The following is a 13,432-nucleotide window of genomic DNA, read 5'->3' as shown; positions in this document are numbered from 1 at the left end:
GGTAAACCATCTGTACAGAGTCCCTCAAAGGCGGCTGCAGGGATGATAGGCAGTTTCAGAAAGAGGCTGACTGGCAAGTGAAAGGATACTTTCACAAGACTTAAAAGTAACCACCACTAGGGTTTAAAATAAGCCTTTTGGCCAGGCGCAGTGGCTCACACCTGTAATCCCAGCACTTTGGGAGGCCGAGGCGGGCAGATCACCTGAGGTCAGGAGTTCGAGACCAGCCTGACCAACATGGAGAAATCCTGTCTCTTAAAAAAAATACCAAAAAATTAGCCAAGCGTGGTGGAGCATGCCTGTAATCCCAGCTACTTGGGAGGCTGAGGCAGGAGAATCACTTGAACCTAGGAGGCGGAGGTCATTGTGAGCTGCGATCGTGCCATTGCACTCCAGCCTGGGCAAACAAGAGCAAAACTCTGTCTCAAAGAAAAAAAAAAAAAAAAAAGCCTTTTAACACTAAGGAGGGCTGGGTGCAGTAACTCATGCCTGTAATCCCAGCCCTTTGGGAGGCTGAGGCAGGCAGATTACTTGAGGACAGGAGTTCCAGACCAGCCCCACTAACAGGGTGAAACCCTGTCTCCACTAAAAACCCAAAAATTACCCAGGTGTCATGGCCAGTGCCTCTAATCCCAGCTACACGAGAGGCTGAGGCAGGAGAATTGCTTGAACCCAAGAGGCAGAGGTTGCAGTGAGCGGAGATCGCACCATTGCACTCCAGCCTGGGCAATAGAGTAAGACTCTGTCTCAAAAAAACAAACAGTCTGGCATGGAGGTGCGTGCCAGTAGTCCCAGCTACTTGGGAGGCTGAGGTGGGAGGATTACTTGAGCCCAGGAGTTCTGGGCTGTAGTGTGCTATGCCAGTCAGGTGTCTGCACTGTTTGGCATCAATATGGTAACCTCCAGGAAGTGAGAGACCACCAGATTGCCTAAAGAGGGGTTAACCAGCCCAGTTCAGAAATGGAGCAGGTCAAAACTCCCATATTGATCAGTAGTGGGATTGCACCTGTGAAGTGCCACTGCACTCCAGCCTGGGCAATATAGCGAGACCCTGTCTCTAATAAAAAACAAACAAAACTAAGGAGGGCTGGGTGCAGTAGCCTGTAATCCCAACACTTTTGGAGGCCAAGCTGGGAGGATAGCTTGAGCCTAGGAGTTCGAAACCAGCCTGGACAACATAGGAAGACTCCATCTCTAAAAAAGAAAACGAAACTTATTTTTAATTAGTTGAGTGTGGTGATGTGGGCCTGTAGTCCTGGCTACTCAGGAGGCTGAAGTGAGAAGACTGCTTGAGCCCAGGAGGTCACAGCTGCAGTGAGCCATGATGATCTTAGCACAGCACTCTAGTCTGAGTGATAGAGACCCTGTCTCAAAAAAAAAAAAAAAGGAGAATATAAAATCTTTAAAGAAAAGGGACAGAAAACATCAGAAGCAACACGGAAATATTTTTTAAAGCATTAAACATGCCAACAGAAGCAAAACCAAATATATCAGTTATCATAATATCTATGAGTCAGAGACAAGTAGTTGGGGGAGGTTCAAAGTATTTTCTTTGTCAGGTGTCCTCTGATTCAAGAGGTAAATTCTCCATATATTTTTCTCAATCCAATTCCTCTGTCTTAGAAATAGCAGAGATTCTGGCCATCCATTCTGAGTGGTAAGTTTTCTCCACTTTCCACCTCTCTGTAGTGGTCTGAATGGGCTGCTGGGAGAAGCTGCATCAGGGGCCACTGGCTGGATACCACTTTCCAGGTGGCAGCCTCACTGCGTGCCCTCTGAAGCCCTGTGGCACTTCCTACTACCCTCATCTCTTCATGGCACTCCCACTTCCTACTTGAACTAGGGTTAGTTCTGTGGGGGCCTTCACTCTCCTGTTTGCTTGTGAGACCCAAATCTGGTTCTCATTCATATAACTGGAAATCGTTATAGTCTCCAGCACAAGGCCCTGTCCCTAGCAAGGGCTTAATGAATTAATTTCCAGATCAACAAAGACTCTACACTGCAATTGACACAATTCAAACCAATTCACATATCAAAACTTTCTTTTTTTTTTTTTTTTTTTTTTTTGAGACAGAGTCTCACTCTGTTGTCCAGGCTGAAGTACAGTAGCTGGGACTACAGGTGCACGCCACCAGACCCACCTAATTTTTCTATTTTTAGTAGAGATGGGATTTCACCATGTTGGCCAGGCTGGTCTCGAACTCCCAACTGCAAGTGATCCACCTGCCTCAGCCTCCCAAAGTGCTGGCATTACAGGCATGAGCCACTGCGCCCTGCTTACACATCAAAACTTTCTAAGGAATGATCAGGCTTCAGGCATAGCTGGATGTGGTTCTCAGTCATACAACTAGAAATCCCTGTAGCCTCCAGCACAAGGCTCTATCCCTAGCAAGGGCTTAATGAATTAAATTTCCAAATCAACAAAGACTCTACATTGCAGTTGACACAATTCAAACCAATTCACATATCAAAACTTTTTTTTTCCAGCTTCCAAAGGCTTTACTGGCAAATATGCTCTACAAAAGAATGATCTGTCCTGTTGCTTCTAAGCCAGTGGAATGAAGAGCTGTGTCCAGGGACGCACCAAGCCGTGCTGAAGGAGACTGCTGCTGTGTCCCCTCTTGTTCATAGACCCAGTCATGAGCACAAGACTTGTAGTCAACCAGTTCTTCAGGCTTAAACCATAGGCTGATTTCTTTTTCAGCACTTATTACTGAGTCACTGCCATGAATGCTGTTCCTGCCAACCTGAATGCAGAAGTCCCCACGAATGGTGCCTCGCTTAGAATCTGCTGGAGTGGTCTCCCCAAGCATCACTCGGCCTGTCTTCACCACATTCAGCCTCTCTCAGACCATGGCCACGACCGGCCCTGAGTTCATGTACTTCACCAGCCCAGGGAAGAATGGGCGGTCTTTCAGGTCAATGTAATGCTGCTTCAGGTGTTCCTCGGAGGCCCGGAGGAACTTCATGGCCACGAGGCGGGACTCCTTTTGCTTGAAGAGCTTGATGATCTCGCCCACTAGGCCAGGCTGCACGCCGTCCAACTTGATGGCGATGAAGGTGCGCTTGAGGTTGGCCACAGTTTGGGAAGCTGGCAGGGCCGGGTGGCAGCGCTGCGGTGTGGGAGCCACATATTAAAACTTTCTAAGGAATGATCAGGCTTCAGGTATAGCTGGATCTGCAGGTTCAAATGACATCATCAAGACCTACTATCTCCATCTCTCAATTGTTCTTTCCTCTGGATTGACTTCTCCCCATAACTGGCAGGCCCTCCCTCATCACAACAGCTGGTTGTGAAGTCATCAGGGGCTGGGCACAGTGGTTCACACCTGTAATCCCAGCACTTTGGGAGGCTGAGGTGGGAGGATCGCTTGAGCTCAGGAGCACTGGGTAACAGTGAAACCTTGTCTCTATTAAAAATAAAACAGTTAGCCAGGCATGGTAACATACACCTGTAGTCCTAGCTACTCAGGAGGCTGAGGTGGGAGGATCAATTGGGCCCAGGTGGTCAAGGCTGCAGGGAGCCATGATCCACTACACACCAGCCTGGGCAACAAAGCAAGACTCCGGCAGCAACAAAACAAGACGAAAAAAGGCAGAAGCTGATTCTCACAGAGCTGGCTCAGATCACATGGCTGTTGCTGAATCAAACACCAAGGCTAGCAGGATAGAACGCTCTCATCAATCAGGCCTAAGTCCTAAGCCCACCCTGAGAGAGACAGGTAGTGGCCTTAAGAGGAGGAGATGTCAATAATCAAATACTAGAAGGTGAAATGGCAGGATTATGAGAGCCCACAGTCATCTCTTTAATTTCTCCCTAGAAGGAATGCTCCCTGTGGGACTAGCAGAAACGAAGAGGCCACCACATATCTGTTCTGTGCTTCCTAGTTTACAAAATCGTTCTCAGGTGGTCCCACTTAATTCTCACAAGTAGCCCGCAAGGCAAGTGGCATCACTTTATTCTTTATTTTTTTATATTTTATTTTTGAGATGGAGTCTCGCTCTCTCGCCCAGGCTGGAGTGCAATGGCACTATCTCGGCTCACTGCAACCTCTGCCTCCCAGGTTCAAGCCATTCTCCTGCCTCAGCCTCCCGAGTAGCTGGGATTACAGGTGCTCACCACTGCGCCCAGCTAATTTCTGTATTGTTAGTAGAGACACGGTTTCACAATGCTGGTCTCGAATTCCTGACCTTGTATTCCACCTGCCACGGCCTCCCAAAGTGCTTGAATTACAGGTGTGAGCCACCGCACCAGGCCTATTTTTTATTTTTTTGAGACAGTTTCGCTCGTCACCCAGGCTGGAATGCAGTGGCACAATTTCGGCTCACTGCAACCTCCACCTCCCAGGTTCAAGTGATTCTCCTGCCTTAGCCTCCCAAATAGCTAGGATTACAGGTGCCCACCACCTCGCCCAGCTAATTTTTGTATTTTTAGTAGAGATGGGGTTTCTCCATGTTGTCCAGGCTAATCTCGAACTCCTGACCTCAGGTGATCCACCCACCTCAGCCTCCCAAAGTACTGGGATTACAGGCATGAGCCAACGCACTCGGCCACAAGTGGCATCACTTTATACAGATGAGGTAACTGAGACATATTAAGGGGCTTGACTAAGTTGCAAAGCAGGTATGGAATCAACGGAGGGACTGTGGGGGAGTGTGCAGAAAAACGGGACGGCATGAATCCAGAGTAGTGTGTCCACGGCCCCCACCTCATCCACCTCTGCATCCTCCCATTATCTCAAGGCTGCAGCCCTCCGCCTCTGCCTCCTCCGTGCCCGCGACCTGTGCCTCTCTCCCTTATCATTCTGATCCTGCCAGTTTCTGCCACACCTCTTTCCGACCTTTGCTCCTTGCTCCAGGGTTGTTTTCCTCTGGACCTGGGAACCTCCGGCTTACTTTCACTCACTGCCTGCCCTTCCTAACATCCCACCATGTGCACAGGAAAGTGTGCCCGCTGCGTGGGGCTCTCCCTCATCACCCTCTCCCTGGTCTGCATCGTGGCCAACGCCCTCCTGCTGGTGCCTAATGGGGAGACCTCCTGGACCAACACCAACCATCTCAGCTTGCAAGTCTGGCTCATGGGTGGCTTCATCGGCGGGGGCTTAATGGTGAGGAGGTTGGCAGGGGAGCCCGGGCCAGGTAGCTGGGTGCCGCCTAAGGGGTTCTGAACAGGAGGGACAGGGAGAGAGAAGTAAGGATGGTTCCTTGGGAGAGGATGGCAATGGCTTGGTGGGTACTAAGAGCCCTCTAGAGTCAGTCCTGGAAGAGCCCCGGGGTCCCAAGCTGAAAGTCTGAAGGGAACAGAAAGGACGAGAGCCTCACTGCTCTAAAGAGTTCCCCTACCTCGTAGGGAGCATGTCCTGCCTGTCCTCCCTGTTCCCACTGTTGAGCAGATGCTGAGAACACCTCACTACAAGGATGGAGGCAGAAGGAGCAGCTGGTTGTCAGAGACATCATCAGACAGGATAATAACAGGCATGAGGGTGGAGTGCAGCAAAATTACTCAGAGCTGGCCAGGCACAGTGGCTCACGCCTGGAATCCCAGCACTTTGGGAGGCCAAAGCAGGTGGATCACGAGGTCAGGAGTTCAAGACCAGCCTGGCCAATATGGTGAAACCCCGTCTCTACTTAAAATACAAAAATTAGCCGGGCCTGGTGGTGGTCGCCTGTAATCCCAACTATTCGGGAGGCTGAGGCAGGAGAATTGCTTCAACTCAGGGGGCAGGGGTTGCAGTGAGCCGAGATCGTGCCATTGCACTCCAGCCTGGGTAACATGAGTGAAACTCCGTCTCAAAAAAAAAAAAAAAAAAAAACTGCTGGCATGAAGGCTCCTAGGCAACATGGAGGCCACTTTTTACAGGATTTTCAGGGAAGGGCTCTATGCAGTGACGCCTGAACTGAGCCCCAAATGACAAGAAGAAGGTGAGAGTGTTGCCGGCAGGGAACTGGCAAGTCAAAAGCCTAAGGTGGGAATAGGCTCCACACTTCTAAGGATCAGACAGGTGGCCGGTGTAGGTGAGGCACAATGAAATGAGGTCAGAGGGGGGCAGAGGCTAGGCCTGGAACACCCCTGAAAGCCACTGTGGAGTCATTTGAATTTTTATCCTAAGTACAACAGAAAACTATTGAAGGACTTTTTACACTTTTTTTTTTTTTGATGTTTTAAAACTTTTTATTGAAGTCATGCAGACAAGTACCCAGATCCGTAGTACACAGCTCAACAAATTTTTAAAAAGTGAGCATATCTGAGCCCAGGTCAAAAACCAGATCATTACCAGAAGCACAGGCACGCCTCTCGCCACACACAAAACCCAGAATCACCTCACCAGCAAGGGTAACAACTATTCTTTCTTTTTTTTTTTTTTTTTTTTTTTTTTTTTTGAGACAGTTTTGCTCTTCTTACCCAGGCTGCAATGGTATGATCTTGGCTCATTGCAACATCCACTTCCCGGGTTCAAGCAGTTCTCCTGCCTCAGCCTCCCAAGTAGCTGGGACTACAGGCGTGCACCACCATGCCCGGCTAATTTTTGTGGTTTTAGTAAAGACGGGGTTTCACCATGTTGGCCAGGCTGGTCTCGAACTCCTGGCTTTGTGATCTGCCCACCTTGGCCTCCCAAAGTGCTGGGATTACAGGCATGAGCCACTGCGCCCAACTATTCTGTCTTCTAACCCCATAGGCTAGTTTGGCCTATTTTGAACTTTACACAAATGGAATCATAGAGTATATGTTCCTTTGTGTCTGGCTTTTTCCGTTTTTTTTTTTTTTTTTTTTGTTTGACAGAGTTTCCCTCTTGTTGCCCAGGTTGGAGTGCAATCTCTGCCTTCCGGGTTCAAGCCATTCTCCTGCCTCAGCCTCCCGAGTAGCTGGGATTACAGGCAGCCGCCACCATGCCTGGCTAGTTTTGTATTTTTAGTAGAGACGAGGTTTCTCCATGTTGGTCAGGCTGGTCTCAAACTCCTGACCTCAGGTGATCTGCCCACCTCCACCTCCCAAAGTGCTGAGATTATAGGCGTGAGCCACCGCCCCCTGCCTCTGAGCCAGTCTTGACACCATGTCAGTTTGTTCTCTCATGAAATCCTGAGAACAGACCTGTGAGTTAGATCTTCCAGACCCATTTTACACAGGGCAAAACTGAGATCCTGAGAGAGGAATCAATTCATAGCATGTGAAGTAGTCCCCCTGACATCCATTCAATAGGGTAACTACTATGTGCCAAGATTGGGGAAAATAATGATATTGGGTGCTACCTTCTAGAGGCCACAACCTGGACAGAGATAAGGAAGGCCCATAAATAAGGATAAAGCAAAGTGAAGCCCAGCAGAGCTCCAGGAGAAGCAGAGATAAGGTCTTCTACAGTCCAAAGGGCTAAAGGGATCACAGGCAGCTTCCTGAAGGATGTAAGCACTGATGCAAGTAAGGCCTGGACATGCTATAACAATGACTCTTGTCCCACAGGTACTGTGTCCGGGAATTGCAGCCGTGCGTGCAGGAGGCAAGGGCTGCTGTGGTGCTGGGTGCTGTGGAAATCGCTGCAGGGTAAGATCCAAATCAAGAAGGAATTCCAGGCTGGGTGTGGTGGCTTTAGGAGGTTGAGGTGGGAGGATGGATGGCTTGAGCCCAGGAGTTCTAGACCAGCCTTGGCAACATGGTGAGGCCCCTGTCTCTACTAAAAATACAAAAATTAGCCGGTGTGGAAGCACACACCTGCAATCCCAGCTACTTGAGAGGCTGAGGTGGGAGGACCGCTTGAGCCCAGGAGGTTGAGGCTGCAGTAAACAGTGATCACACCACTGCACTCCAGCCTGGGCGACAGAGTGAGACCCTGTCTTACAGGGAAAAAAAGAAAAGAAAAAAAAGAAATTCAGACTCAATTTCCGCACATGTTCTCGCAGAGCCATGGCACTCTCTACAGAATTCCTACCTACACAAACTCCTCTGTGAGTCCCAGGCTCCACCCCACCCCTGCCTGGCACTGGCAAATCTCAAATCTCAATGATCCAGAGGGGTACAAGGGTGAGGGGGAGAAGGGGGACTACAATCCTGGTGAACCTTGGCGGCCACTGGCTCTTAGGGCTAGCCTAACTCCAAGCCAGGGGTTTGGCAAGAAATGTATATATATATGTGTTTTATATATATATATATATATATATATACACACACACACACACACACACACACACACACACACACACACACAGGCGTGAGCCACCGTGCCCGGCCCTGGAAATGTATTTTAAATCTGACTCTGTTTTTAAAAGAAAAAAAAATAGAAGAAATTTTTTTAAAACTCACTGATTTAACCTGATTCTTGTTTTTAAAAGGAAAAAAAAAAAAAAGAAGAATTAAATCTAACTCGAGGCTGGGCACAGTGGCTCACACCTGTAATCCTAGCACTTTGGGAGGCCAAGGAGGGCACAACGCCTGAGGCCAGGATCTCGAGAACAGCTTGGCCAACATGGTAAAACCCCATCTCTACTAAAAATATAAAAATTAGCCAGGTGTGGTGGCTGGCGCCTGTAATCCCAGCTACCTGGGAGGCTGAAGGAACGAGAATGACTTGATTCTGTTAGGCTGTGTAGAGAAAAAAAAAAAAAAAAAATGAGAATGGCTTAAACAAGGGAGACAAAAGTTGCAGTGAAAGTCGAGACATGTCACTACACGGCCTGGGCGACAGAAAAGACTCTTGTCTAAAATAAATAAATACATAAATAAATACGTAAATAAAATTAAAATAAATTTCCACCTGACTGGAGCAGAACTCGATGTGTGAGGGCTGGTGCTGAACGCTGTCACGCACAGATGGGGACATTGGGACTTACTCACCTCCCCTTCCACGCCACATCCAGATGCTGCGCTCCGTCTTCTCCTCAGCGTTTGGGGTGCTTGGTGCCATCTACTGCCTCTCGGTGTCTGGAGCTGGGCTCCGAAATGGACCCAGATGCTTAATGAACGGCCAGTGGGGCTACCACTTCGAAGACACCGCGTAAGGCTTAGCCTGTATTCGTGCCCTCCATTCTCTGCCTTTTTCCTCTGGGCCTTACCCCATGGACTGGGACATCTGGGTGGGACTCGGCTTCGAGAGCTCTCGCTCCACGTGGGCTACCCGGGCCTTTGCAAATCCCCTGGGACGCGTTCCCGGGACTGGGGAGGGGTGGGGGGTGGCGCACGCGCATGCCGCCTTCTCCCACGTGACCTTGCCCCTCCCACAGGGGAGCCTACTTGCTCAACCGCACTACATGGGATTGGTGCAAGGCGCCCCCTCGCGTGGTCCCCTGGAACGTGACGCTCTTCTCGCTGCTGGTGGCCGCCTCGTGTCTGGAGATGGTACTGTGTGGGATCCAGCTGGTGAACGCGATCATCGGTGTCTTCTGTGGCGATTGCAGGAAAAAAAAGGTGGGATGGCGTGGGGTGGAGTTCTAAAGGGAACCTGCCTGGTCCTGGCTGCGTTCTCACCTTCTTTTTTCCGCAGGACACCCCTCACTGAGGCTCCACTGACCGCCGGGTTACACCTGCTCCCTCCTGGATACCTGCGTAGCCCGCTCACTCCCTGGCTCGCTAGAATAAACTGCTTTGAGCTCTCTTCCCTGTCTCAGATTGTGGGTTTTGGGGCCCCTGCACTCCACTTGTTACATTTTTTTTTGAGACAGAGTCTTGCATTGTCGCCCAGGCTGGAGTTCAGTCGCGTGATCTCGGCTCACTGCAAACTCTGCCTCTCAGATCCAAGCAATTCTTCTGCCTCAGCCTCCCAAGTAGCTGGGATTACAGGCGTCTGCCACCAAGCCTGGCTAATTTTTGTATCTTTAGTAGAGACAGGGCTTCACCATATTGGCCAGGCTGGTTTCGAACTTCAGACCTCGTGATCCACGAGCCTCGGCTTCCCAAAGTGCTGGGATTACAGGTGTGAGCCACCGCGCCTGGCCTTACTTTCTTAACAGATAGATACTGCGTCAGGCGCAGTGGCTCACGTCCGTAATCCCAGCACTTGGGAGGCTGAGGTGGGTGGATCACTTGAGGTCAGGAGTTCGAGACCAGCCTGACCAACATAGTGAAACCCTGTCTCCACTAAAAATACAAAAATTAGCCAGGCATGGTGGCGCACACCTGCCCAGCTACTTGGGAGACTGAGCCAGGAGAATTGCATGAACCTGGGAGGTGGAGATTACAGTGTGCTGAGATCGTGCCACTGCACTCCAGCCTGGGCGACAGAGTGAGACTCCATCTCAAAATAAATAAATAAATAAATAATAAATAAATACTGAGCTATTTGGTTGTGCTGGAAATAACAATGGTAAATAAGAGGGACAAGTTCTGTGCTCTCAACTTGGCATTCCAAGGGTGGAAGATAGGCAACTGTTAAAAGAAGCAAAAAATTATTTCAATAGGTAAAAAGTACTTTTTTTTTAAACAGTGTCTCGCTATGTCACTCAGGCTGGAAGGCAGTGGCATGATATCGGCTCACTGTATCCTCCACCTTCTGGGCTCAAGTGATCATCCCATGTCAGTCTCCCAAGTAGCTGGGACCACAGGCGTATGCCACCATGCCTTGCTAATTTTTTTGTATTTTTTGTAGAGACGGGGTTTCGCCATGTTGCCCAGGCCTGTCTTGAACTCCTGAGCAAAAGCAATTCTCCCACCTCAGCCTTCCTAAGTGTTGAGATTACAGGTGTGAGCCACTGTGCCTGGCCAATAAACACTTTTTAAAAGCATGTTAATGGGATTGATATTGACTGATGGAGAGACTCTTTTATGATAGGGAAATTTTGAGAAAGTTAAATTTGAGCTAAGATCTGGAGGGCTTGCTAACCATCTGGATATTTGGGGGATTATAGGCAGAGAGAACAGCAAGGACAAAGGTCTTGAACAGGAAATCAGTATTTAGGAAGACTACTGTTTGGGTTTTGTAGGAGAAAATAATGAAAACTATGGAAAAGACATTATAGCCTCTGAAACTCTAGAAAATGGAACTATAAAGCCATTGTGGCCTTGTCACCTCCTAATTTGGTAGATTTTTTTTTTTTTTTTTTTTTTTTTTGATACAGGGGTATCACTGTCACTTAAGCTGGAGTGCAGTGGCCTGATCTCAGCTCATTGCAGCCTCGACCTCCAGGGCTCAAGCAATCCTCCTGCCTCTGCCTCCTGAGTAGCTGGGACTAAAGGCACACAACACCATGCCCTGCTAATTTTTGTACTTTGTGTGGAGAGAGGTTTTCACCATGTTGTTCAGGCTGGTCTCCAACACCTAAGCTTAAGCAATCCACTCGCCTTGGCCTCCCAGAGTGCTGAGATTACAGGCATGAGCCACCATGCCTGGCCATAATTTAGTGGAATTTGCCTTTTTTTTTTTTGAGACAGAGTTTTGCTCTAGTTGCCAAAGCTGGAGTGCAATGGAGTGATCTCAGCTCACAGCAACCTCTGCCTCCCGGATTCAAGTGATTCTCCTGCCTCAGCTTCCCGAGTAGCTGGGATTACAGGTGTGCACCACCACTCTCGGCTAATTTTGCTTTTTCAGCAGTGACGTAGTGGCTTTCTGAAGGTGTCTGCAGGCACCCTGCCCCAATTTGGTGCCTAGGTTGTCTCCTTTCTGAACCAGTGACCTAAGATTAAGAAAATTCAGGCCAGGTGCAGTGGCTCACGCCTGTAATCGCAGCACTTTGGGAGGCTGAGGTGGGCAGATCACCTGAGGTCAGGAGTTCAAGACCAGCCTGGCCAACACGGGGAAACCCCCATCTCTACTAAAAATACAAAAATTAGCTGGGCATGGTGGCGGGCACCTATAGTCCCAGCTAGTTGGGAGGCTGAGGCAGGAGAATCCTTGAACCCAGGAGGGGAATGTTGCAGTGAGCCAAGATCATGCCACTGCATTCTAGCCTGAGTGACAGAGCAAGACTCCTCTAAAAAAGAAAGAAAGAAAGAAAAAGCCAGACTTCCATCACTTGTGTTAAAGTTGTGTGTTTAAGTGTGTTTTTCTGGACTACCAGTCCATAACTTTCAGCAACCTACCATGGACCCCTGAGACCAAACCCAAATGCATGCCTCGCCAAATGCTAGGTTAGGAGGGGGAAAGAAGATGCAGCTCCCCATCCCTAAAACAGGTGAGACCAAAGTCAACTGGGAGAACCTTAAAAACAAGAAGGGGGAAAAACCCCCCAGCCCAGAAGAGAGCTGTGGCTGCGCCTTTCAACTGCAGCAAGCAGAAAAAGAGCGCGTCGTTCAGTGCAGTGTCATCGCCAGAGCCCTAAAGGCCCCTCGATCTTGGTCTGCAGGCCACACACACCCTTGGAGCAAGGGGGACTCCAGTCTCCAAAGTCTCCCCAGCTCAGCCCAGGCCTCTCCAGTTCCTTGCCATCTGAACAGCGGAAGCGCACGTTGTTCGCTGCTGTGTCAACACCTTTCCCGATAGGTGGTTCCACGCGAAGCGAGAAAGCCACCAGGAAGCCGCTGGGACACCACAATGGCTCACTCCACACGCCCCACCTGCAAGGGAAATGGAGATGCGCTGGCTCTGCGGGCGCCCCTGTTCACCAACAGGCCGATCACCTCTTGGGACTTTCCAAGCCAAGTGCTGCCTACAGACCCTGGTAACCTGGGTCTAGCTCCCTGACCTCCACCCCCAGCCCCGGTCTATACTGGCCTATATTGCCCCATAGCTCTGGAGAAGCCAGCCTGCCTGTCGCGATGGAGTATGTCATAGAAGGTAAGGGACATACCATCACCCCGGGGTATCCTTGGCCCCTGTGCCCCACCTTCCAGACTTGGACTCCACCGCGTGCGCGTTTCCTAGGGCGTTCCTGAGCGCGCAGTGCAGCCTGATCCCATTCAGTGCAGTGTCATCGCCAAGACCCTGGGAAGGCTCCACCAGGGTATCGAGGAGAGGAGCAAGGATGAGTCACGGAATTGCCATCCTTGGCTCGGTGGTCCCAAGTATCTCTGCCCTCTTCAGGACCTAGGCCTGAGCCCCAACCTTGAGCGATAACCCCCGGGCAAGGAGTCCATCAGGACACATCTCAGGCCAGGCCCAGTCGCCCAAGGGACCCCCATTGCTCACTTGGATGACCGGCCTGTAGCTGTTCTGACCATCTGTCTGTGCACAGGTGCAACGCGTCAACCTCAGCAGCAGCAGCAGTAGCAGCAGCGGCAGCAGCTTGGCTCTGGTGCCCAGCTCCATCCTGCAGCCTCTGAATCTGGCCTCCTAAGCAGATTTATATCAGTTTGGCCCCTGCAAGGGCTCCAATTGCAGAACGGCCTCTCAGATTAAGTGAAACCCAAAACTAATCCATTCTTGGAACCCAGCAGACTTGATTTCCTGCTCCCAGAGGCAGAAGCTCGCAGAGCTACGGGAGAAGGGGCAGTGAGAGGTGACACGGACTGAAATAACCATCAACTATTGAAAGTTTACTATAGGCTATGAATTATGGTTCCAATTTCCATCTT

At 50.0% G+C, this 13,432-nt stretch overlaps 1 protein-coding gene and 2 pseudogenes across 1 annotated transcript; 1 reads left to right on the top strand and 2 right to left on the bottom strand.

Moving 5' to 3' along the window:
• Positions 1–2,551: 2,551 nt before the first annotated feature.
• On the bottom strand, positions 2,552–3,134 carry LOC116543350 (annotated as a pseudogene).
• Positions 3,135–4,860: 1,726 nt separating this feature from the next.
• TM4SF5 (transmembrane 4 L six family member 5) lies at positions 4,861–9,581 on the top strand. The gene is made up of 5 exons (XM_032268767.1): positions 4,861–5,108; positions 7,457–7,537; positions 8,848–8,984; positions 9,211–9,394; positions 9,471–9,581. Exons 1-5 carry the CDS (start codon positions 4,932–4,934, stop codon positions 9,483–9,485), a joined length of 594 nt encoding a protein of 197 aa, XP_032124658.1. The 5' UTR covers positions 4,861–4,931; the 3' UTR covers positions 9,486–9,581.
• A 2,469-nt stretch (positions 9,582–12,050) lies between these two features.
• LOC116543349 lies at positions 12,051–13,166 on the bottom strand (annotated as a pseudogene).
• Positions 13,167–13,432: the final 266 nt, after the last annotated feature.

This window comes from Sapajus apella, unplaced genomic scaffold (assembly GCF_009761245.1).
Source record: "Sapajus apella isolate SASKATOON/1434 unplaced genomic scaffold, GSC_monkey_1.0 scaffold186, whole genome shotgun sequence".
NCBI lineage: Eukaryota > Metazoa > Chordata > Mammalia > Primates > Cebidae > Sapajus > Sapajus apella.
The sequence above is the reverse complement of the archived record's forward strand: the minus strand, read 5'-3'. Positions and strand labels throughout refer to the sequence as shown.

Bases quoted from the DNA above. Each gene is read 5' to 3' on its own strand.
- TM4SF5 (XM_032268767.1), top strand. From the start codon at position 4,932: ATGTGCACAGGAAAGTGTGCCCGCTGCGTGGGGCTCTCCCTCATCACC. The intron at 5,109-7,456 runs GTGAGGAGGTTG...CTTGTCCCACAG, and splicing joins TCATCGGCGGGGGCTTAATG to GTACTGTGTCCGGGAATTGC. The intron at 8,985-9,210 runs GTAAGGCTTAGC...CCCCTCCCACAG, and splicing joins TACCACTTCGAAGACACCGC to GGGAGCCTACTTGCTCAACC.